General features: G+C 44.7%; 1 protein-coding gene across 16 annotated transcripts; it reads left to right on the top strand.

Annotated features, from left to right (window-relative positions):
- Window positions 1–388: 388 nt before the first annotated feature.
- LOC104910556 (protein mono-ADP-ribosyltransferase PARP15-like) lies at window positions 389–24,767 on the top strand. Of its 16 annotated transcripts, none has more exons than XM_085222239.1 (15): window positions 1,051–1,493; window positions 3,644–3,738; window positions 4,852–4,963; window positions 5,041–5,155; window positions 6,612–6,761; window positions 7,160–7,222; window positions 8,205–8,361; window positions 9,408–9,559; window positions 19,429–19,768; window positions 19,859–20,299; window positions 20,693–20,839; window positions 21,084–21,158; window positions 22,026–22,085; window positions 23,245–23,459; window positions 24,023–24,767. In XM_085222239.1, the coding sequence occupies exons 4-7, from the start codon at window positions 5,062–5,064 to the stop codon at window positions 8,309–8,311; spliced, it is 414 nt and encodes a 137-aa protein (XP_085078365.1). In that variant the 5' UTR covers window positions 1,051–1,493; window positions 3,644–3,738; window positions 4,852–4,963; window positions 5,041–5,061; the 3' UTR covers window positions 8,312–8,361; window positions 9,408–9,559; window positions 19,429–19,768; window positions 19,859–20,299; window positions 20,693–20,839; window positions 21,084–21,158; window positions 22,026–22,085; window positions 23,245–23,459; window positions 24,023–24,767. The 16 variants fall into 16 exon arrangements, 11 of the variants coding, with proteins under 11 accessions (XP_085078364.1, XP_085078361.1, XP_085078365.1 ...); XM_085222237.1 differs by having other exon boundaries at window positions 4,777–4,963; XM_085222244.1 differs by having other exon boundaries at window positions 1,054–1,493; window positions 4,777–5,155; window positions 19,859–19,934; window positions 20,207–20,299.
- The last annotated feature ends 276 nt before the right edge of the window (window positions 24,768–25,043 follow it).

Raw genomic sequence — 25,043 nt, 5'->3', positions numbered from 1 at the left:
AGTTGAAGTAAGTGCAATTTTGTTGTTGCTTTTTTGGCTGCTGTTACTGTATCAGTTACTGTTTGCAACAAGGGTATACCCATGGTAGAAAGGAAGGTAGAGCAGGCCAAGGAATAGATGATGTGCTTCTAGCAAACAGAAGAAAAAGTGTTCTCTTTAGAACCCTCTGACGTGACTCCTAATGAAGCTAGCAGCTAATAACTGACATAAAAATTTTGCATCTTGTTAACATGTGTGAATTTTGTTATAACAAAAACTAAATTTGAGTATCTTCTTTCCATTTTTTTTTTTGAGAAAAACTTTCTCAGTTTAGAAAAACATAGCTTTTTATTATGAAGACTCCTGTCTTTATAATTATTCAGAGCAGTCTTCATCCAAGTCAGCCTGAAATAAGCCTCTAGCTTTATAAGTTGGAAAAAATGTTTGTAGAGGCACATCTTATGTTCTTTTTGAGCATTTGCACAAAAAATTTATGAGGCTACAGAAGAGTTATGTGATTGCCTTGAGCACAAATATGATGTAAACTTTTATCTTAGTTCATGCTGGTTGCCAGGTAGCTGGCTCATATTCCTAACACTGCCCATGTATCTTCATTTTTATTGCAGCTAGTGAAAAGATGAACTGTTTTTTGTATTTTTTTTTTAACGGTATTTAATCTGCGGATTGGTTAAAGAGAACAAGGGAATGAAAACTACCACTGAGAGATACTGCAGCCTTATATTAACAGACATCTTGAATTCTATATAGCAGTTATCAGACAAATGTATATGAAATACTAAGGTTAAAAGGTTGTGGTTTTCTCTTTTTTCTTCTCTTTTCTTTTTTTTTTTTTTTTTTTAAGTTTACATGTTTTCTTTTCCATTTTCTTCACAGTAAGTGATCTGAGTCAACAAAAACTCTGTAATCAGGAACTTATTGCTCAGCTGGAAATGGCAAACAGTAAAGTAATTGAGGTAAGAATGATAGGACAATTGCTTTCAGTTACAATCTGATGCAAATACGTTGGCATGCTAACAGAAGACCATTAAGTATGTTTCTGATTTAAAAAACAAAACAACAAAACTTTGTAAAGAAGGATATTTGACAGAGAAGACATAGCAGTAAAACACAACTGCTTTTGCTGACTGACATTCAAATAGCAAAAAGACATTATCTTTGCTGTCAAATTATTAGAAAAAAAAAAGGTGAGGTCATTACTAATTACTGATCAGATTACTAATGTGGCAATTTTAGGCAGTTTAGGAAATGTTTGCAAAAACATGCCTTCTGTCATGGTTTTATGTTTTTTTTTGTTTGTTTGTTTTTGGTTCTCAGTATTCCGCATCAAAACATCATGTAGTGTACTGGGAGTTAAAGTGTTAATGCTCCAATTCCAGGCACCTATCCCTATACATTAAAGAAGTCATGGGATCTGGCCCTTCCGGGTGGGGCGGTCTCTTAATGCCCGGCAGTGTGTGCTGGAGGTGCTTTCCTGGCCGTTCCAAGCTTTTCAGGTTTGAGTCGGTCTTGGGAACTCTCTCTCTCCTATCTTATTTGATTTATTAGTCTCAATTTCAATCAGATTGTATTATATTGTTTTATCTTGCATTCCGATATCACAGTTAGTAAAACAAGTTTTCCTTCATAGATTGTTACCGCTGGGTTTTTTGTTTTTCTTTTTTTTTCCTCCCTTCCTTCCCATTTTGTGGGGTGGGGAGGGGAGGGCAGGGGCCTACTGCCCCCCTGTCACAGGCATAAATTGATCTAGTTAACTCCATGACAGATTTTTTGGTGGAGAATGCGGGCAGTAACTGCTTTTTAGCTTTTAGAACAAATCTTTCTCTTTGCTCTTAGAGAGCTTTGTTAGGGAGCATTATCAGTAGTTTAGGTTTCTGTGCTGGAAAACTTGACCTTGAAAGACTAGGTGTGCTGCCAGTATTCTGGGATATTTGTAAACTTTGAGAACTGCTTAGTCTGGGTAGTGCAATGTGGTATGGTTTGAATTTTGACATTTACATCCCAGATGGAATGGCTAATTTTATGTTCAGGCTTTCTTCTCGGTTTGTCACACGGTTTTCGAACCTTGAATTAATACTCATGTTGGCGTGCGTGCTATTACTTTCCTGGATTGTATTCCATCACAAAGGGAAGAAGTCTCCTCCAGAACCAGAGAATGCTGACTGGCAGGGAATGTGGAGAGGTTTAGGAAAGATCTTAGAAGCATGGGGACCCGCAATGTCATGGGATTTTACTCTTGAACACCTGTGGGATCCTGAGAAACTAAGTCAGTATTTGAGTCAGGGACAGCGCAGCTTACATAAATCTAAGGAGGTACAACTTACTTGGGGTTTGGCTTGTGCTTACCGCGCCCTATATAATACTATTCTGGAGAGAGAGAGTTTCCGAGCTGAGGTCCAAGCCAAAAGGGAGAATCTCCAAGTCAAATCTGATCAATTACAGGAGACACATTAAAATCAAATGCATCGCAAGGTTTGTACACTTCATTTACACAGGGTGAAAAATTAATGACGGAATGTCAAAAGCATATCAGTAGGCTTCAAAGCCGACTAAGTCAGGCAGAACAGAGGGCAGCTACAGCATCACAAAAGGTACAAAACCTTTATCGAAGTGCGTACAAAAATCCCATCGAACATGAGAAAAGTACTCACTTTGTATTATTCCTGAGGCAGAGGTGATCACATATGCGAGCAGCATTACTAATCTAATTTGAACAGCAGTCTTGTGTTTTGAATGTGTCATCACCAAACTGATGCATATTTGATTAAATGCCACTTTCTGAAAGCACGATGACCTGACAGCACAGATTCATTTACAAAACTAAGTGGATGCATATTACACTTGTAGTTGTAAGTGTGACAATGAAGGTGGATCGCAATTTCTATATTCAGAATATTTTTTTTTAATATAATTGCAGCTCTTGTTTACGACCTTTATTAGCTTGGTGTAACCTACTGCAGTGATAACAAAGAGCAACTGTGCCGATTCCTAGCCCTGTCTCTTGGAGGGTGTCCATCAAAGTGTGTCTGATTCCAGTCAGTGCTACTTCAGTTCACTATCTTGATGTATGTCATGGTGAGAGGCCACTAAATGCTGACTCAGCATTTCTGAAGAGCAAGCAGGGGAGGACTCCTTAAAGGTGGCAGGGAGAACAAAACCGAGGCTAACGTAGGGTTCTCAGCTTGACAAAGATGACTTACTCAGTGTTGCATTACTGTACACCGTAGCTTGGGCAGTATATTGATAAGAAAGACCATTATGAAAGTAGTAAACTACTAAAATTACCAGTCCTTAGCTGAAAGACTATAAATTATATCTTATTAATAATACTGAATCAACAAAAAAAAAAATTACAAATACGGAATAATGTTTGCAGTTTTAAAATGCGTGTGTTCTCTGTAAATACCTTCAAAGTACTCCTGCTACCTACTCTTTTATCATCTGGAAATCTTTGACATCTGAAATAAGATGCAAGAATTAATTACCTACAGAACGCTTTGCAAATTCTGCTATTTACCTCAAATTCCCACTTATCTCAGCTTTTCCCTCTCCTTCATGACATTTTCTGTATTGAAGCTGTACTGTCGTTTTGTTCTTAGTAAAAAAAAAAACAATTAAGAAAATATCTGCTGCTTTTAAACTGCAGCTCAGCACGTTAACTACATGGAAGAAAAAGGCTACTTCTCTGAAGAAACTAGAAAATATTTAAGATGAAATAATAATATTCACACCATATTGGAGGTAAGAAGCTAGCTGGAGAAACTTGGAATTGTACCATTAAAATCAAATGCATCACAAGGTTTGTAAAACTTCATATATATATATATAACGTTTCACTCAAATAACAAAGAAGGGTGGCTGAAGATACATACTGTCTCTGTTTGCATGGTGGAAATAAGAAGAATGCAAACTGACGTAATTCAAGTCCTTTAATGCAGCAGATGAAACAGTCTGATACAGTGCTGTGGTGTGTTACAAGTTTTAGTCTTAAAAAAAAAAAAAAAAAAACTTATGTCCAATTGTGACAAAATTGTTTACAGGGAGTAGAGTCCATTCTATTGAAATTCTGAAACAGCTTTGCTCATATACAGCTGGAATTTCTTTTCATTTTGTAGAGCATTAACTTGGGAACGTTTCCAAGGTCTTACATGAATCGTAGTAAGACAGTAATAAACATCATGAATGTCAAATAGTTCTTATGGTAGGTGCTACAACTGGGAAATTCTTCTATTGCCTTTCATTGTTAAGAATTCAGTTCAGTTTGCTATGTGTCTGTGAAACAGTGTTGCTACAGTTATTCTTACAGCTAGTTTTTAAGGACCCTCACCTTTCTTCAGTTCTGCTTCCCCTCCTCTCCCCACATTGCTGTTTTACATTTGTTCCTTGCTTTTCCACTTGGAAGTGCAGTTCTCAATTCAATTTGCACAAAGCTGGTCATCCGGCTTTTATGAGTGTGTTGTAATTCTACAAATGCCAGTATGGGAGAATCCTTGACAAATGAGAAACTTCATATGTATTACTCTATAGCTTAAGTCTGTTTTCTATTTCACCATATATAATAAGCATTTCATACCTGTAACTACTTTTGACCCATTTTGGACTAAAGTTAACTTCTTGTTATTTCTCTTAAATATGAAGAGCACAATTTTGTTGTAAGACTTCTAATTCAGCTGATAGATAATGTTTACCCTGCTTACCCAGTGCTTGTTGAAAAGTATTGTTATGGGCAAACACAGTTCAGGAGTCTGTCAGACTGTCTTCATTGCATTTGCATTTCAGAGGACAAATAAAATTTGATCACCAGATAAAAGTAGGCTTGTGGCACCTCCTGAAAAGCTTGTTTGTCTATTAAAGAAGAGCCTGCAAGATGGAGGCAACCTGAAGGAAAATTTCTGCTTACCTCAGAGGAATTCATCGTTTCTACAATCACACGTGCAATGGCACATTGCTCAGTGGGAGCTGGGAGGTGAGGTGCTTGCTGAAACAATCAAGACTTGAGATTTGATCATTAGATGAGTTTTACACTTTCCCTCGTGATATCAGATTACTTAGTGGAATTGAACGATGGCCTTTTTGAACGTCTTGGATCTGGGGTCATACTTGCTGATGGGGGCATTCTGCATGCCACAGAATGAAGACAGGAAGCAGCAGAAGAAGGGTAAGGTATAATCTCTACTAACCCTTATTGATCCAGGATAGGTTGGGACAGCAAACAATAGCCAAACCAAAGAAAGTGAGGCTGAGCCCCGTTCCATGACTTGACCCTTTGTCAGGCATTATTCTGGACCTTCTCAGGAGTGGTTGAGGCACGAGTCAAAATGGGGAAAGGGACATCCAACCCCTCCCTGTAGCTTAATTGTCTCTCAAGGTATTGTTCGGACTCAAAATAACAGTCACTTGGGACTCGTGCCTTTTAACAGGGGAGGTGAAAGGCCACAGACAAATAGTGGTGATTAATGGTTCTATGTCCAGGCCAGTAACGAGCAGTGCCCCCCAGAGGACTGTCTTGGGACCAGTGCTCTTGGACATCTTTATCAATGACATCCGTAATGGAATTAAGTGCACCCTCAGCAAGTCTGCCGATGACACCAAGCTGAGGGTGCGGTTGACACAGTGGAAGGAAAGGATGCCATTCAGAGGGACATCAGCAGACTTGAAGGGTGGGCCTGGGTGAACCTAACGAGGCTCAGCAAAGTGCAAGGTTTTGCTCTTGGGCCGGAGGAATCCCAGGAATCCACACAGACTGGATAGAGCGGTCTTTGAGAGCAGCTCTGCAGAGAAGGACCTGAGGGTCCTGGTGGATGAAAAACTTGACGTGATCCAGCAGTGTGCTCTTGCAGCTAGGAAAACAAATGGTATCCTGGGCTCCATCAGAAGAGGGGTGGCCAGCAGGGACAAGGGAGATGATTGCCTCTCTCTACTCTGCCCTTGCGAGGCCCATGCTGGAGTACTGCATCCAGATCTTGGGCCCCCAATACAAGAAAGACAAGGAGCAGTTGGAGAGGGTCCAGAGGAGAGCCACAAAGATGAGCAGGGGACTGGAGAGCCAGTACAAAGTAGAGAAGCTTAAAGTAAGTGCAGAGGTGTGGGAACCAGCATTAACCGCAATGAACTTCTGAGGATCCCATTTCTTTCCAAGGATTCACGTGTTGTAGTAAGCCATAAAGACATTCTGAAGAATGTTGTCCGAGAACTGAATTTCCTGATAGAAAAAGTCACCAAAGTACTTGAAAGAGAAAAGCAAAACCAACCTGAACTGTCTTCAGTGCTGTCCAGTCTAATAGGACAGGAGCAAAGGAGTGAGATTTGCAAAGTTTGCAGCTGTCGTACCTCCGTGCTTCATAAAGGCTGATACAGATAGGTGTTGCAAGGAAACATCACTATAGCAGGAGTGTAGTAAAAACATGTTTGCTTTTTCCTACTCTGTCAGCATAAACAGCAATAATGGGAGTAAGTGAAGGTTGGTCTTAGACTTCCATGAGAAAGAATGATTTTAAGTTATCACTGATGCGGGCAGTGTTCTCACAGGTAGAGTCCAGAAACAAACTGTGGTCTCTGTAGGCATTGTACCCACGAATGCTCCTCTGTTCAGTGTCTGTATTTCCGTCCTACAGCTTTCTGTGGTTGCATTTCAAGCCCGTCACAGGATGTATATGAGATGAGAATTGGCTCCATCAAGTTCCAGGTGGCCTCTGGTGATATTACCAAGGAAACTGGAGATGTCATTGTAAACATATCAAACAAAACTTTCAACCTCAAAACAGGTACTTCAGTTGGTGTTACGTGTGGAAATAGTGTATGTGGTTGGGAGGACTAGGTAAGGCGAGTGGGAAGCTTTCTTGTTATTCTGAGCTATTGGATAATGTGTTTTAAGACTTACAGAAAAGGGAAATTAATAACTTGAATTTTTCAATAGAATCTTTTCACAGAACATCTCTTAGATTAAAGGAGATGAACCTTATTGTGGTTTTTACCTCTGTGAAACTTTTCAGGTTTCTCGAGAGGTCTTTTTTGACTAGAAAAGCATAAGCCTAAAATTTAAACAATGCTGTGCTTTTACCAAAAATGAGAGAGAGCGTGGAGTATCTGATTCTGCCTTAGGCAGGACTTGAGTGGAATTAACAGTTGTAACCGTGGAGTCATATTCTTCTTCTCATTTAAGATGTCTCTGAAGCAATTTTGGAAGATGCTGGGAAAATGGTTGAAAACGAATGTGCTGAAGTAGGTATGGTGCAACTCTTCCGTCCTTTCTGAAGGCTTGCTTGCATGATGGGGAGTTGGGTGGAATTCTTTCTCAGTGCCTGCTGTACACCTGTCTGTCTTATGCGCTGTGTTACATCAACTAGTCTTTAATCAATTATTGTGATGTATGTAAAACATCTAACAAGGAAAGGAAGAGTTGTTTTCGAGATGAAAGAGCATCTAAACCTTGGTAACAGGCAAGATCTACCTATGATTGCATCCTCTAATTCCAGTACAGCTTTTGAGGGATATAGACAAGTCCACAGAGAACGCAGGTGTGAGTTGGGGATGATGTTAGCAGAACTCTTAATAGAGAAGCTACGTTTCATTGGGAGTAACTCTCTACCTGCATCTTCTTTTCTGATCCCCGAGTGAAAAAATGTTTGCCGTTGTCTTCAGTAGCAACCCACTACTGTGTCCTCTGCATGACTAAGAGGGAAAATCTTTGCATCTGGGTTCCTGCCTTAAAAGAGGCATTTGTAGACCAAATTGTGCTAGTGACCGGCAAATAGATTGAATGGGGAGTAAGGATGTAAAAGTATTTGGCTTAAAAACCTGTTTGCAGGCTTCCCTTCTTTTGATAACAGAAGTGAGAAAGTCTCTGGTGTGGAGGTCAGCTCACAAGACCAATGAAAGGGAAGAATTAGATGGAGGAGAGAGGCGGTCTCGTGTAAAGACTGACTGTAGTACTTAGTCTGCATGAAGTTTTCTACATCTGCAGAGCAAACTTTGAAAAGGAAGGCACACAGAACTTTATTTGGCAAACGAGGCGAATAACTCACAATCATAAAATGAATCCCAGAAAGTAAAAGTAAAGAGAGGGAGCGTTTATCAGCATGGGGAAAGAGACTTGGAGCTTATCGTGGGATGTACTTGTCATTGTTTCTTATCTCCCAATGACAATTACTACATATATATGTTGTAAATGATTGTTGATTGTTTATTTACTCTTGCTTACGTTTCAGCCTTGCAGCGTAATGATGGCTATATAAACACCAAAGCCGTGGAAAAAAAAAATCCATTATGTTGCCCAATATGGTATCGAAATGCCAGTCTCCAAAGTGCTTCATGAATGTGAATTACAGCAGTACACCTCTGTTACCTTCCCAGCAATTGGAGCATGTTAGTCTCTTCTTTTTGAGCTGGTTCGGTATGTGCAATTCTGCAGATCTCAGAGCTGAAACAATTAGCTTATCTGGAAAGGTAGTTCTTTAATGAAAATATATTCAGAAACTGTGAACTTCAAAACCGCCACTGGAAACTTATGAAGAGACTGGAAACTTTATCTTTGCAGTTAGATAGTAGGTGATGAGTATGAGAGCTCTAAAGCTGACTCTTTCTTGATAACAGGGGTTCACATTTATTTATAGTATATGCATTCATTTATGGAGAACCATAAATATTTGTTACCCCAGCATGGTACGTGAAGCAACTCATTGGTTAAACCCAGGGAGGTAATTCTCTGTTGGTAAAATCAGTAGATGATGGAGTTCCGTCTAGCAGACACAGAAGTGGGTATATCATGGATGGAATGTGAACATGTCAAAAATGTCAGATTAGCCATTTTTTGCCTCCGTGTTTTTTCTTTAGATCAGCAAAATTCCTTATAGTAAGAGAAGGTGTTAGAGTGGGAAAAGACAATAACAGAATTGTGCAGTTAATTAAAACTGTTGGAAATAGAGATAATGCCTTTAGAGGTTCTTAACAGGCTTACTAGCAATGATTAGACATGCTTGTAGCAGGTGTAGTTCTAAATCATTTCTGTTCTCCAGACGGGCCCTCTTCTCTTTATTTCAGTGATTTCCATTACAAAGAGCTATCTTTCTCCTGCCCTTACAGGACTCTTCCTGGTCGATTTCTTTTCTTCACCCTGTTGTCATCCAGTTTTACAGGGGCTCACTTTATATCTTACTGGGATCAATTTATTTTCCATTTAACACTTGGAAACAGAAGTCGACAGGTTTAAGTAGTTGTGCACGTCTCAGTGCCTCACACATTCTCACATAGTCAGATGTTTGTTTATGTTTCCTTTATTACTGAAAAAGTTGTTGCTTTTGAGGCAATAATGATAAGCTGTACTAAGTATAGGCTTTCAGAGGAGCTTGTAGCAGGCATATTTCACTTTAAGCAGCGGATATGGGTAAATGATTGATTTGCTTCTTCTGCAGATCAGGAGTCATCAGCACTCCCTGAAAAATGGGACGATATGCAAAATCAGCAGCTCAAAATAGCCGAATTGAAGCCACATACAAAAAACTACAAACAAGTGAAGGAAAGGTTTCTGAAGACCACTCCGTCATTAAATCTAAAAATTGAAAAGGTAAAAGCGTGTAATAATTTCTAAGCATAAATACAGCTAATGAATAATGACTAGTAAACAGTGGAAAAAATAAATTCCATTGGAATTTGTTGGACAAGTCTTTACAGCAAAAGAAAGGGGCACAGTTTTTATCTGCTTTCGTAATTGACTTTAAGTGTGTGTGTGTGTGTGTGTGTGTGTGTGTGTGTGTGTGTATTTAAGTAACTATCTGAAAGGGTTGCACAAAACCATCAATAACCACACAGTTGTTCAGCGCCTGTGATCCTTATGACCTTCAAACCTGGTGCAAAATATCTCTGCTCCCAATAGGAAACTACTTAGGAAATGAAGTATTATGATGCTGAGAAAATGCAGAATATGGCAATTTTAATCAAAGTGCTTATGTGTATTGCCTCTGTTAATGTAGCTACTATGCTTTCTTCTCTTCTGCTGATTCATAGAATGGCTTCGGTTGGAAAGGGCGTGTAAGACCATTTAGTTCTAACCCCACTGCAGTGGGAAGGGCCACAGAATCAGGTGCTGGATCAGGTAGCAAAACTCAGCCAGCCGAGGGGATTCACTGTCCAGAAACAAATGTAAAGCAGCTTCCCAGTGAAGGTTGTTACTACTAATGTCTTCACGAATATTTGTTGTTTCAGCAGTATGGACTGCTCACTTCGGGCAGTGTAGATGCCTACACCAGATTGCTTGCTAGCGTGTCGCTCCTCAACGGAGTAGCTCCGATTTGAGTTGGTTTGGCTATACGAGGCCACTTTTGATGTCATCTAGTTCCCCAGTAAATTTTTCGGGCTCAAGCTGTGAGCTTGAAGCATGAGCTACTCCTGGAGTGACGGGGCACTAAGTACATCTGCACGTAAGTGTCTCTTCAGAGCAGCCAACTACTCAACAGTCAAGTTGCATGAGAATTTCTTTAGGATGTTCCCCCAGAGAGCAGGAGATTAGTGACAGCAGTATCATCTGATTAACTGATTTAAATCAGCATCGATTTGTTGTTGCAGTTGAGGTATTTGGTACAAGTCTTCTAAAGCACCTGGTGAGCATGCTCTCTTCTTCAGTAGAGCAGAACATTTTCTCCCTTAAGCCATGTTTTTCATAACAAGAAAAAATGAATGTCGTCTTTTCAAACTTTGCAGATCGAAAGGGTGCAGAACCCATCTTTGTGGCAAGTCTACCAAATAAAAATGTGTCAGATGGATGACAAAAAGAGCAACAACAATAATGAGAAGTTTCTGTTCCATGGGACATGTGGAGTCATTAACCTTCATTAACAACCATGGATTTAACCGCAGCTATGCTGGAATGCACAGTAATGTCAATTTCAGAACTACTCGTTTCCCTGGATGGGGATAGGAATAATTTGCCATGCAATCCATGTAGATCTGCAAAACTTTTTGATTGGTTAGAACTCTATGTTGCAAACAAAAACCAAAATTGCCACCTCCAGAGCTTGTGGATATCTTGAGAGCGGTTGCTATTATCTATCTATCTATCTATCTATCTATCTATCTATTTATTTTGGTCTACAGCTGCACAGTATGAAAAGGCTACTTACTTTGCTGTTAATGCCAGCTATTCTGCTAATGACATCTACTCAAAACCAGGTGCAAATGGGGAGTGGGTTCACCTGCGCATGCCGGAAGACCCCAGATACAGACCTTCTGGACACAAGTTCTCATTTAATACTCGTTCAGTTTAAGTGTACAAGAACTGTTGCGAAGGACATTGTGGAAATTATGACAGAGTAAATCTAATGTCACTGAGTGCCTCCACTACAGCCTTCTCCAACAAGTTCCAAACCACTTAGTCAGTGGAGGACCACTTATGACAATTCAGATGCTCCGATGGCAAATTTAAAGTAAATTTAATATCAACAGATGCTAGAAATCCAATTATTGTTGCGTAAGTTACCTTATACCTTCTAGTTTTGTGTCTTTCTTCTAAGGGAATTGGCAAAGGATTGAAGAAAATTCCCAACCTTCTGATTGGTTTGTTCCCACAGTGCTTCGTTAACTACAGAACTGGGGAAAATGGATTCTGTTTACATCAGAACAGCTATTAGTAGAGTCCACGGTCACTTCCGCTGTATGCCATACAAGGACATGCAAACTGACCAACATAGCTGGCACATTGCATTGTCTCAAGTGGTCACTGAGGTAAGCAGGGATAAGATAGAAAATAGAGATTTTACTGGTGATTAATTTCGTGGTCATAAAAGGGGGTAATGAGATGGAAAGCCCATTAAAAGTAATCACTGCATCTCTATTTCAGGAATGTTGAAATTTTAGGCTTACGCAGGTTTATATGTTTGAGCATTTTAGCAGTGTTACCTTCCGTCTCGCTCGGAGTTGCTAGATGGCAGCTGTAGTTAGGTTACCAAACAAGAAAGTGGTACAGAACTCGAGAGGAGACCTGCTGGATGGCTTGTCCTATCTGGTTCTCCCCATCTCCTTATTTCAGTGAGGATTTCGGCCTGAGGTAGGTATGAACCATTTGACCGGTTCTTTTACTTATCTAAAAGCCTTTTTAAGGCCACTCTTTGTTATGCTAAGAAAAGGGGAAGAAAGAGGAATCAAAGCTTGAAGTAAATTACAACGCTTTCTCTTTCCATTGTCTGCTAAGCAGCCCGGTGCAAACGCAGCTCGTGCCGTTAATCTTCCTCGTGCCCAGAAACACAAGACTTCCAACAGAAATCTCCCTGGAGCTGCACTAGAGCTCGTGTGACAAACAAGAGGGACAGCACAAAGGCCGTAAAAGAGAAGCGTCCCTACTTCTTCTCCGGGTCATGGGAAGAGCAGAACGTGAAGGGAAGGCAGAGGTACAACGTAAGCACTTCTGTGTAACAGAGTGCTGCATTCCTTAACCAGAGCTGCATGAGTTAGTGTGGCCCGAAGACATCTTAAACATGCAGCTGCGTATACCATCAGTTATAGGAGCAGCTTAACAGGCTACAGCCTCAACAATCATAAGAAACGACAGCTTGTGAAAAAAAGCTTTTGAAATATATTCTACAGAACAGTAAAAACCAACTTGTTATTGGCACGCCCCAGTCTCCTTGCCAGGCTTTTCTTCTTAATAACACTGCTCACAACTGTATGTGACTGTCAGGCTCTCCACACACACACACACACACACACACACACACACACACACACACACACACACACTCGTCTGTTCAGCTGAGAGACAGGGTCTTAATTTTGAGCACCTACGAAGCCTATGCAAGCACTGCCTTCTGTAAACAAAGCGTGGCTGCTGCCTGGAAAACAGCTCATGCGGGCGACTTGGAGACACGACAACTATGTGGCTTCTCAAGTCTGTCAGGAGCCAACAAATAATACTCATTTTATACCAAAATCCAACCGATATCCAAAAAGCTTAGAAGCTGAACCAGGTATATTTAAGCTGTCTTCAGATGCTCAGTATCTAAAAGCAGTATTCGATATGTAAGTTTAAAGCGGGAGGTTGTTAAAATTTCTTTTTGCCCAATTCCCAACATCAGTCTGATCCTGTCCATTCACCGGTTTGTGGGCTGACCCTAATGTTTCTAATGAGAATAAGAGAGTATAAATCAATCTTTGAGCCAGTATTACTACTAACACGGAAACATCCCATGAAAGAAATACTGCACAGAAGGTGTTGTACTATTTGCCATATCTTATCCACTACGTACAAGCAAAGCAGAGCTTAAAAAGAGCTTAACATTAGAGATGGAAAGACACGCAATACTTCCACTCTTCCTCCCTTGTGATATTTTTCTTTCCTCTTTTTGTGTGAGAGAACAGTGGGGAATTGCTTTTTACTAAGTTCAGAACTTTTATCCATTGAGCACGATGTTAACTAGCTATGATCTAGTCCACCAACACTAAATGTAGAACAGGATCAGGAGAACGATGTATTTTCACTGGCAGCAGCATTATGCTGAGAGCTGAGTGGGGAAACAGGTCCGAGATGTGGTTGTGCTAGCTGAATGAGAGATGTCCTCTGTCTAGTTTTAAGGAGAAATTCCATCAAAGACCTAAAAAAATAATAAAAAAAAAAACAAAAAATAAAATCAGAGAAAAAATCTTACTGAACTTTGCATGCAGCTATATTCGGTTTCAACTTCCATAAATGGACATTTGTGACCTAAAACCAGGCCTGATCAAAAAAGTGCCTATCTTTGATTCACACTGTGGAAAGCGAAAGTGTTTTTTTTTTTTTTTTTGCACTGAACATTGAAAAGGGCAGTTGATCTAAAGAATTAAGCTGTAATATATCCTTAGAAATTGCTGATGTTGAAGGTAAGAATACCATATACGTATTAGTAACATATTTTAGAAACATAGTTCCTAATTTACCAAACAGATTCTTTCTCGCTAAGCTGCAATAGGTTTTAAATGTTCTAAACAATGTGGGTATAGTATTCTGAACTAGGAAACATATTGTAAGGTTGTTCATTAGACCCGCAGAAGTGAAATACATTTAACAATTTCTAAAGGAGTCAGGGCCTTTACGCAAAGCAAAACTATCCCACTTTGTGGGAATGTTAGGATGCCACAGACAGGCTCCAAGATATTCCCCTCCATCCTCCTTCCGAGCTTATCTCTGTGCAAGGACAGATGGATGACCAGAACAATGACCCAGTGTAAAAGAGGCACAAGTGTTAGGGTAGGTAATTAAACAATTAAGAGGTTATGTTTGTGTTGTAAAACAGACATCCAAAAGTTACGACCGAACGTTTGTTAAGAAAGCAATTGTTAGAAGGCAAATAATCAATTAAGATATTTGTGTCTGGGAGCAAAGATTTGCATTTACTGGGTATTGATATGATTAGTGAAGTGTCCCGAAAGAGTGTGAACCTGCAGTACTCAGCCAATGAGGAATCAGGGCAGAAAGAGCTAAGCGTCGGGCAATAGGGGATAAAAGATGTAGCGCCGTTTTCTCAAGCGCTCCTGCTTGCAGGAGGCCCGCCATTGCAATCGCGAATAAAATCTGCTTTATCAGAGAAACCGTCTTAGAAAATTATTTGGATATTTCCAACAACACCAACCGAGTAAAAACCATGAAGGGCACTGAGAGATCACAAGCTTACAAGGTCTATTGAAACGGTAGCTGTGCACTTCCATGTCCCTTTCACAAAAGCAGAGGCGCAAGAGACTCTTGCAACTACTCCAACGGCGGCACTGAAGGCTAGAAAAATCAAATGCAGCCGCAGCAAAGAAAATCCATCTCTCTGGTATCAATGCATGTTAGACTTTTACTAGCTCGTAAGGGAAAACCTGAAAAAGAATATGGAAACGCGGTAGCTCCGTAAGTAATGCCTCTTATTTATTTCCATGAAAATTTCAATAGAGTACAGTAACACTAGTTGAGATAGCGAATTCTCAGCTACAAAGAACTCTTTTTCAACTTAGTCACCGCCAGCGGCTATTGGTTTTTGCCACCTATGAACGAGAGCCTGCGTGCCACGCTCACAAAAATCTGCACCGGTGGAGGTGATCCACTGTCAGGGTTGCCACGTGCTGAAACGCAGCACCCGCCACCTCACTGTACTCACGTGGGCTGGCTGGTCTCCAGAAACTTTCAGCAAGTGTCAATCAATGTCCACGGGCGCTATTTTTTCTGCAGCGAGGAATGTAACTCTACCTCCCTGTCTCATCCTCACTCCCGTGTTGGATGCCGTTTTGTCAAACTGCCCCTCTGCTGCTATCTATTGCACGGCAACAAAACGTAGTGGAATATTGGTGGGAGGGTTCAGCCTCTATCGCCGTACCATCAACATCCGCCTCTGACGTCGCTGGCCAACATCCTAAAATAGGAGGTGTTACTTTTGGATCAGCCTTCTTATGAGAAAGATGCACGCATCAGATTGAACCATTAATTCGGCTCCTCCTGTAACGTGCTTTCGTCTGTCAGCGCTGCAGTTAATAGAGAGTCTATGACACTCCGAATGCAAATTTGGTCTTGGCAGAAATGCAGTTGGAGGCTGCGGCAGTTTCTTTAGCAACCCGAAAGGCTCCAGACTAGTCACTAGTGAATCTTTAAGGCACGATAAGTACATAAAAATAGTTTTCATTTACCATTTCCTTTGCTTCCAAAGGGCAACGTATTCTCCATCTAAACAATACAGAAATACAGTCTGATGTTCAACTTGTTATTAATCAGAGTAAAAATAATTTTTACAAATATTCTGTTAGTAAAATTCTAACAATTTCACAGTCGGGAGAGTCATCAGAATTTCTCCAACAAATTCAGTCAAAATGGAAAGCACCAAACTTTAATGCCGACACACTGTACGCTTAGGAACAAATTATCTCAGCACATTTTTCTGGATTACGCTTCAGATCAAGTTTTGAGTCTCCAGAAATGTAAAATAAAGAAGAATTTTTGTCAACATCATTGACATTTATTTATTTATTTTTAAATGCTCTGTCATCGGTGACAAAGGCAATACTGAAGAAACTTTATCCAATGTTTTCCCCGGCACTTAAGAGCTGCTATTTAAAAGCTCAGCTGAGGCTGCGGTCACGCTTCTGAACTCCTATCCACATTATATAAGAAGCCCACAAAAATAAATAAATAAATAAATAAATAAATAATTCCCTGATTACTTCTCTGTTGCGCCAGTCGCTCTGAACTTGTTTTATTTAATCATTTAAAAGCAAAAGATAAATGCAAAAGTTGTTCAGGTGACACAAGCATGTTATTGTACTGCCTATGTTCCCTTTTGTACTGCGTAATGTAGAGCTAACTCAAAACTCCTTTACACTGCATTGAGTTTTCCTTCATAGTATTTGCTAGCATCAGGATAACAAAAGAAATATACTCCCGCACCACCAGTGAAATAATTAAGCGCATGGTTAATTTGCAGTCTTCCAAGGATTACAATGGCTTATCCATCTCAGATAACACAGATCCCTAGCGCTGACCCAAAGAGCCAAAACTGTGCTTTCTATAGAATTTATTATACAAGCAGCTATTTATTTTTTCTGCCCCAAATAAAATCAAGGCTCAATCAACTGATCAAAAGTAGCAAAAATATAGCTCGGTTGACAGGCTTCATCACCATCAACAGCTTTTCTCTCTGCTTCTAGCAGTTTTTACTAGCCAGACGCCCGCTGTGAACACCCAGCAATTATGCCTTCAAAACATACGTGTGATTTTACACACATTCTGGAGTTTTGGTTGGAATTCGATGAGGTGTTGCCTTTTTAAGGAAAAAATGAAAATTTCAAACGTCATTATGATGCAATTCAGAATGCTTATTTCACTTTGCACACAATACTCTGAAGTTCCCGTGATTATATCCAAGCCCCGCCTAGAGAAGCGAGATTGGCATAGCAGTAGAGTTCTTTTCCGCTATGATGGGAGATCACCAAACGTGGACACGGAGCATCAGAAACCAATCGGCTGGTATTTTTGGCAAAAGCACGATAGCTTCTCTGCCGCAAGTAAAACATCTCATCTGGCAAAATGCCTTGCAAGCACTGCGGCTCAGAAATAGCTCTCTCTTCTCCACAAAATCAGTCCAAGATTCAAAAAGTAGCTCTGCCGCATCACTTACACAAACCAAAATAGAGGTGGCACAGGAATAACCCGTTCGTCGGCACGGCTGGGCACTGATCCTTTGAAGGCCTCGAACACTTGGATTAAGGTTTTCATTCTCTATCCAGAGTAACAGACAAGCAGCTAAGAGTCTGAAGCGTGCTAGAATTTCCTTCAATACTTCCTAACAAAAAGCCTCTGCAACAAGAAAAGTACTAGCGAACTGGTGGCTGAAGAGTCTGCACAAGTCTGGTAGTCGCTCAGGAAAGGCTCTAGCTCAAAGCCCCCTGGAATGATGAGGACTGGTTTGCTTCGGGCGTCCTTTGGAGAGGAGAAAGTCCTGAAGCTTTTTGAGAGGCACTGACGGTCGTCAGCCCGCAGCGCTGTCTACACTCCGCTGCTCCAGGGTCGCAGTGGCAGCGGGCCGCAGCTCCCGGGCCATGGGGAAGGTCTCCCCGTTAATGACTGGGAAGCTGCAGCTCTGACCTTCACGGCAGAGGCTGTGCTGCGCTTCTCATTATGAGGAGATCCCTCGGCTCCTTCCTCTCCCGACTCCCGCCACACCAGCCCCGTCCACACGCTGGACCCTACGAGCAGTTATTTCTCTTAGCGCTGCTTCTGTCTCCTCTCAGTCAGAACACTGAACTTCAAGGTGTCAAGTTTAGGTACGAGGAAGTTCCTCAGGAAAGCCGCTTTGGAAGCCGAAGCCAGAAACTCTCTGACATTTTGGACTCCTGCAGAGCTCATCGGAACGTGTCAGGCGACAGGGTAGCCCCGGGTGTAACAAGGCAAACTTGGCTGAGGCTCGTGCAGTTCCCCTGGTAGGACAGACTGACTGACTGGCAAACCAGCCCGCGCTGCAGCTAATTAACTCATGTTGTTAGGGAGGAAGAATGCTCGTGGCGACTCAGGTTTTCAGACAAGGGATAAAAGCCACCAGCCTACCCAGAAAGGTCTCGCAAGCACGAGACTCACGTTCTCGAGGAGGGAAAACCCCGTTTTCACCTGGGTGATGAAACTAGAAATGAAACAAGCTACCGGAGGGGAGCAGAAAAGCTGGAGTTTGTCCTGGTGAATATCGGCACAAGCTATCTTGTGTTTCTATCTCTGGGAATGGTTCACAAACCATATTCGCAGGCTTCATCTGACTCACCTCTTAAATGCAGCTGTCTGGGAGGAAACACGGTGGTCATTTAACAGCTCTCAGATATGTCAGAAAACAAATTAGGGCAGGAAGGAAGAGAAGAAGAACACCGTATTCAATTAAGACTGCACCAAGCAAAATTTAGGGGGAAAATCGCTGTGAGAGCCATCAAAATCAGGAAGAAAAGAGGCCTCGCTTTCAGTCTGTCTTCTGAAAGATGGCACCTCAAGCAGCAAAGTACTACGCCAGGCTGCTGATTCAGTGCCACCTAAGAAGGAAGAAGGCTCCTTACTAAAGAGCATGCACAATTCAAGCTAAAAAATGAACTGCTTTCATTGTGAAATACGGAGTTCTCACGGCAGCGTTTCCCCAGGAAAGCACCACAGCCAAAATAACAGTTCGCGCTTCACCTCCAAAGAATTTCACACTAGAAATTCTTTGCCGCTAGAGCCAAACGAATGCGTTATCTAGAGACTTTACCATTTTATTGCTGAATATTTTATTGGGTTTGTTTCCACAACCGTTTCTGTTCACGCTGAAAGGAAGCGTCACTGAATGCCATTTTTCCCGCTGCCGGCAGAGAAAAGCGTGGCTTCCAAAGGTGGAATGCCCAGCTGTCCTTGAATTTTAGCAACTTGTTAGTTGCTAAACTAACAAATGCTAAACTTGAAGTTTAGCAACTTAGCTGCGGAGACAGCACGCAGCAGGGGCCTCTGGCGACCGTTAAGGCCGGGGACGTTCTTGGGCAGGGCGTCGCGTGAGACGCGAAGCGATCCGTTGGAATTAGGCGCAGTTATTTGACTCGTTAGCGAATCTCGCCACGAGGTGAGGGGAAGCGCGTAACAAACTGTAATCGAAGGTGCGGTTGAAGTCCCTAATTCAGATCCAGAGCCCACGCGTCTAGCTGTCAGAGTCCTCCGCCGGCCCTAACGAGCGCAGCCGGCGCTAACGAGGCAACGACTCCCAGCTGCCGCGGCACCGCGGGCACAGCTGCGGCTCGTCCGCAGCGCGGGGCGGGTCCGCCCCAAAGCCTCTTAAGCTCCGCCGGAGGCGGTCGGGAGTCACGAGGGAGCTGCCGGTGTTCGTTGTCCGCGTGAGTTCGCGTGAGCTCTGCTCCTCCGTCCCGTCCTCGCACCGCCGGGGCTGCTTTTCGAACGAGACCTCGGCTTTCTGAGTTTTCCGCTGCGTTGTATCGTTTCAGGTTGCGGCGAGATGTCTCCCGGCGAAGATTCACCGAAACCAGTGAGCCGTTCTCACCGGTTTCGGCTGATCTTCGCCGAGACCGCGGAGCCGGCCGCCGCTCGGGAGCTGCTGGGAGCCGCCCTCCGCGGCAGGAGGCCGCCGGGCTCCCGCCGCGCTCCGTTCGGGGACCGGCGCGGGGCTCCCGCCGGGCTCCTTCGGCTTCTCGGGGCCGGATGACATCGCCGCCCAGCGCCGTCGCGCTTTCGGAGGAGGCTGCCTCTCGGTTCCCCGAGTCCCAGCGCTCTCCCGGTTTCTCCGGGTCTTCTCAGCGGGAGCTTCGGTCGCTCCCGATCTCACGGGTAGGAGCGAGGGTATTCCTCCGGCCGCCGTGCTGCTGGGAAGAAGCAGCAGCGCGAAGGGCTGCTTAAACAATATTTCGCCTCTTGCAGACATACCGAAGGCTGCAGCGGAGTCATCCCGAACCGGCGAGAGGGTGGAAGCGGTGAGCGGTTTGGGAGTCACTAGGTAAGACGCGTTTTTGTGGGGCTCGCGCAGGGCCACCGCTCGGCCGCTTCCGTTTCTTTGGAATCAGCGCGCTGCCGCCGCCGGGCTCCTATGCGACCTCCTATGCGACCTCTTTAGAAGGGCAAGGTGGGAGCACGTGCTTTTCCTTCCCTCCATCTTCCCACCGCTCAATTCGCAACTTCAGGAGTGCGATTTCGTTCCTACCACGGTTACGTGGTGGGACAGCTTGCACGGCTGGAATGCTGTCGTAGGTGTGTGCGTGTTCCTTACAGGAGAGACAGGCAGGTGAGGTGGTGGAGTTCTTCTTCTGGTAAGACCAATCGACAGCACTGAGCCCAGCCTCCCTCCTCAGCAAGGTGATATCTGTAAGTAACTTGAATGATGAGAAGGTACTTCAGAGGAGTCCCTGTGGATTTTGCGAGGGGAGATGGTGCCGGGCTGAGGTGGTAGCTTTCTGTGTTATTTTGACTGGTTAGATGAGACCAGGGCGGTGGATGTTGGGGGAAGGGGGGGGGGATTTATCAGTAGTGTCAGTAAATATGTGAAGTACATGAGTGTAGTTCATGGGGATGAGCTTGTCCAGACTTGGATGGGAGCAGCATTCACAGAGAGAAACATCAGAGAAGTCATAATACTTTCAACGTGAGAGCGGTGCAGAGGTTGAGGAGTCGCCTTCTTCGGGGGATGCGGAAGTGGAGTGTGGATGGTTCCCTGGGTGATGCACGGTAAGTAAGGGGTACTGGATGATGTTGTTTCAGGGTGAGGTGCCACCACGAAGCACGCAGCAGTGAGGATCTTCCTGAGCATGGGAGTGTTCTGACTGGTGATGTGATAAAGAAGTTATGCCCCCTTGGAAGTGGTTCACGGAGCTCTTCCCACAGGCCCAGGGATCCTGCTGGCGAGAGGTAAGCGGTGTCCTTGTGCAGGGTGAGCAGGTGGCAGGGGACACAACTTCTGTTTGTTTGAGGGTGACGGTGTATGTGGATTTGAGCCCTGAAGGTGTGTGACAGGTGGAGGGGTGTTGCCTGCAGGGCTCTGGCAACTGTTTTCTGTGGGAGCTTGGGGTCAGGGAGTTTGTTTTTTTTGTGGCAGAGTGTTGTGCTGTTGGTTGGTGCTATGTAGCAGTGCCAGGGTGTTTTCTTCCCTCAGGTCCTGGTGCAGCTGGTGTCTGGAGAGGAAGGTTGTTGCCCTAGGCTGGTAGCTGTGCTGGAGGAGACTGGCCAGGTAGAGAGTGGTGGTGGGTGTGTGTTGGTCCTGGTGCCCCTGCTGGGGTGGGTGTTGGGGGTGTGCTAGTGGTTTTTAGTGTTGTGAGGGGGGAAGGCCACAGCCCATGCACCCAGTTGGTGTGTGGGCTGTGGCCTTCCCCCCTTGGGCAGGGGCTGTGTGGTGGGGGTTGCACTATCTCAGAGAGATTATTTTTTTTTGGGTGGGAGGGCGGGTGCTGGTCAGTAACGGAATTTTTTGGTGCTGGGTGGAGTGTGGCAGCCCCAGGAGGGGCTGAGGGGAGCTCCTCCTGCCTGGAGGGGGCGCTCCCCCTGAGTGGGGTGGGGGAGATGGGGGAGCAGCCCCTCCTGCCTGGAGGGGGCGCTCCCCCTGAGTGGGGTGGGGGAGATGGGGGAGCAGCCCCTCCTGCCTGGAGGGGGCGCTCCCCCTGAGTGGGGTGGGGGAGATGGGGGAGCAGCCCCTCCTGCCTGGAGGGGGCGCTCCCCCTGAGTGGGGTGGGGGAGATGGGGGAGCAGCCCCTCCTGCCTGGAGGGGGCGCTCCCCCTGAGTGGGGTGGGGGAGATGGGGGAGCAGCCCCTCCTGCCTGGAGGGGGCGCTCCCCCTGAGTGGGGTGGGGGAGATGGGGGAGCAGCCCCTCCTGCCTGGAGGGGGCGCTCCCCCTGAGTGGGGGGGAGGTGGGGGAGCAGCCCCTCCTGCCTGGAGGGGGCGCTCCCCCTGAGTGGGGGGGAGATGGGGGAGCAGCCCCTCCTGCCTGGAGGGGGCGCTTCCCCTGAGTGGGGGGGAGATGGGGGAGCAGCCCCTCCTGCCTGGAGGGGGCTCCCCCTGAGTGGGGGAGAGACCTCCCTTGTGAAAGGGTGTCTTTCCTAGGTCTTGGTGGAGCTCCTGTGTGGTGATTGCTGACTTGTGGTGGTGCTCCTGGTCCTGAGGGTAAGAGGTAGAGCTGGCAGGAGCTGGGCTCTGCTGAAAGAGAAAACTCAGTTTATTTGAAACCTCAGGGAAAAGCTGTTTGTGACTCCTCTCTGTGATGCAAGAGGATGCTTGCTCTGTAGCGACTTGATGTACCTGCAGGGGTGTGGGGGGATTTCCCTCTTAAAAGGGTTTGGGTAAACAGCTGGAGGTGAGGCGCTCCTGTGGTGTGTGTCTCAGTGTATGTCCTGTGTATGCTGTGAGTGGTTTACACTATCGACAAGTGAAGTAGTATGCTCCTTCCTAACCATCTCGAAGTTGCTGCTCTGCTCTGTGACTCCTCTTGCCGTCTCCTTCTGGGGGGGAAAAATGGCATGACAGGAAAATTAAAAAAAGGGGGAAATGCCTTTGGCCTCATCAGAGTGCTCCCCTAAGGAGCTACTCGGTTTTATATAAATAAAGGTGGAAAGCTCTCTTCATGTGGGTAAGGTCTTACTCGGTAGATAAGAGCGTGCCTCCTATAAAATGCGCCCAGTTGAATTGCCGCATAGGCAACTTCAAAAATTCTCTAAGCTTCTGAAGTGAAAAGCTAGGTCTCTCTCTTGGAGAAATCTATCAATTCAGGTTCGCTTCAGCAAGAAGAGAGAGCAGCGGAAACCTGAGAGATAAAATTGTTTTTGTTTCATCGCGTGCTGCTGGAGTACGGGTAACTGAGCTTCTGCAAGATGGGAAGTGGGTGACCATACTTCCCTTTTGTAAAAAAAAAAAAAAAAAAAAAAAAAAATTAAGCAGCTTGGGAAGGCTTTAATTGTTTCTACTGCAGGTGTGAATGCTCTGTGTTGTGTGCAGGAACTGGGATGCCTAAGAATATCTGTGCTGAAGTGGAAGGGCTAGGCTTAGCGAGCTTGAGTTTTTGTGGTCGAGTGAATACCTGTCTGTCTCTGACTTGAAATAACAGTAAATCCTTGCTTACCACCAAAACAAAATGGGCTGCCTGTTTCTGCACTCGGGCCTTGTTCTCCTGCTGCTGATGTTACTTACCTTGGGGAACGTGAAAAGGGAGAAAAATGATCCCTGAAGCCGTCGGCTATTTGGTGTTACAGGCTCTGTTTAAAAAAAAAAAAAGCAGAAGAAAAGTAATGGTGAGACATAAATCAATAACAAATATTTTTTTACACAGTACCTACAGCAAAAGTACGTGTCAGACGTGCTTTACTCCCTGAGTGAAATCACCCGGTATGCTGCCGGCGTTTGTGTCGCCGTGGCTGTATCGGTGGCTAGAAATGTTTCTTGAGCTTAAGAAGCTCTACCGCATTCCAAGGCGGGTGCGCTGTCCCGAGAGCGGAGCGGCAGCGGCTGTCTTGCAAAGACGAGCTTCTGCTGTCCTTTTTTAAGGTGAGCTCGCAGAGAACTCTCTGGTTTCTCGCTAGGTAACCTGAGCTAGTTCTTCTTGCCAAAACCCTTAGTGCGGAGTCTTGGTAAGTTAGTGCCTGTGGACCTTTGTCCCAAACTGAGCCTGAACTCTAGTGCTAATTGCAAATACACTCTGTGCTCTGTATTGAGATGTTTAACAAAAGAAATGGAACTGCGTTGGGGTTCTGCCTCTGCGTTACGTGTCTGTGTGTAGTATAGTGTATCTGTGTGTGAGAGCCTGCAATTAATTGGCTTCACAATTAGCGATAAATACCAGCAGAATTAAAAGTGCAACGGGCAGAGAACTTGGGATAGAAAAAGCAGTTCGATGAGTAAGATGTGACGCGGATTTCCTAAGGGCGTGACTTGAACAGAATTTCAATGAGTTATGAAGTTACTTTGTTCACAAGTTTAAGTTGATGGCGGCAGGTGCCGGATGTTTACCGCAGGGGTGGGTGTCTAAAGTGTACGTTACTGAGATGAGAGGATAAGTTTGTGAAGAAACAAATATGCTAACTCAATGAAATGTCTCTTTCTGGTTATAGACTGAGAAAACATCCCATGGCGGAAGGGATCCCTGCCTCCTCGCTCTGTGGCGCTGCCCGGGCTTCAGCTGTACTGAGAGAGAGACCTCCAAATGGCGGGTCTGAACTGTGGCAGCCCTGGGCTGTTCCTGCTGCCGGGGGAGAAAGCCTGTTCCGATACCTCGCCCCCTCTTTCGGACAAGCTTTTCCTCAGCTCCCGTCTGACCTCCTGTGAGCTAACGTGAGGCTGTTTCCTCTCGTGCTGCTGCTAGTTACAGGGAAAAAGCAGCTGACCCCCTCCTTGCTACAGCCTCCTTCCAGCTAGCAGCAGAGGGAGTTTCAGCTCCTCCTTGAATGCTGTCTGAGACCTATATTTATTTTCTGTTTTATGCTGCTTTGCCCAGAACTGCTCGTGACGCTCACAGCGAGGCTGTCGCAATATGGGGGGGAATGATCCCTTCCTTTGTTGTGGTGCCTGATGTGCCCGGCCCTCCTTGACTGCAGCTGTGTGCTGCAGGCTCAAGTTGAACTAGCTGTCGGCTGCAGCCCCTAGATTCCTGCGTGTGGGAGTAGCTCCCTGGCCTCATTCCTATTTGTATAGCTGGGGTGGGCTGATCCCGGGTGCCTGCTTTTGTCCAACCTCATGGGGGTGGCGACTGCGCGGCCTGCCCCTGCGAAGCCTTCCTAGCCCTCGGCAGACTGCAGCTCCTCCTAAGTTAAGTGTAATCTGCAAATGTAATAAATACGCATTTGACTCCTGTGTCCTCCTGTGTCCTAATCGCTTGAGAAATACCTCAGAACGCTGCCCTGACAAGAAACCTGCAATCTGACCGGTGCCTGCCTCCCAGCCTCTCGCAATTGCATTTGTCCTAACAAATGTTCGGAGCCTCTTTTGTTTGGGGCTGAGCCCTTGTTTTAAGAGGTACGAGCAGGAAGGGCTGGGTTCTGAGTCTGGTCGTGGTGTCTACGTTCCCTTACCTGACAAGTCTTTTCCTTACCTACTGAAAAACAAAGTACGCTCTTCGAACTAAACTGCAACCTA

Source organism: Meleagris gallopavo, chromosome 4 (genome assembly GCF_905368555.1).
Source record: "Meleagris gallopavo chromosome 4, MGAL_WU_HG_1.1, whole genome shotgun sequence".
NCBI classification, from domain to species: domain Eukaryota; kingdom Metazoa; phylum Chordata; class Aves; order Galliformes; family Phasianidae; genus Meleagris; species Meleagris gallopavo.
The sequence above is the reverse complement of the archived record's forward strand: the minus strand, read 5'-3'. Positions and strand labels throughout refer to the sequence as shown.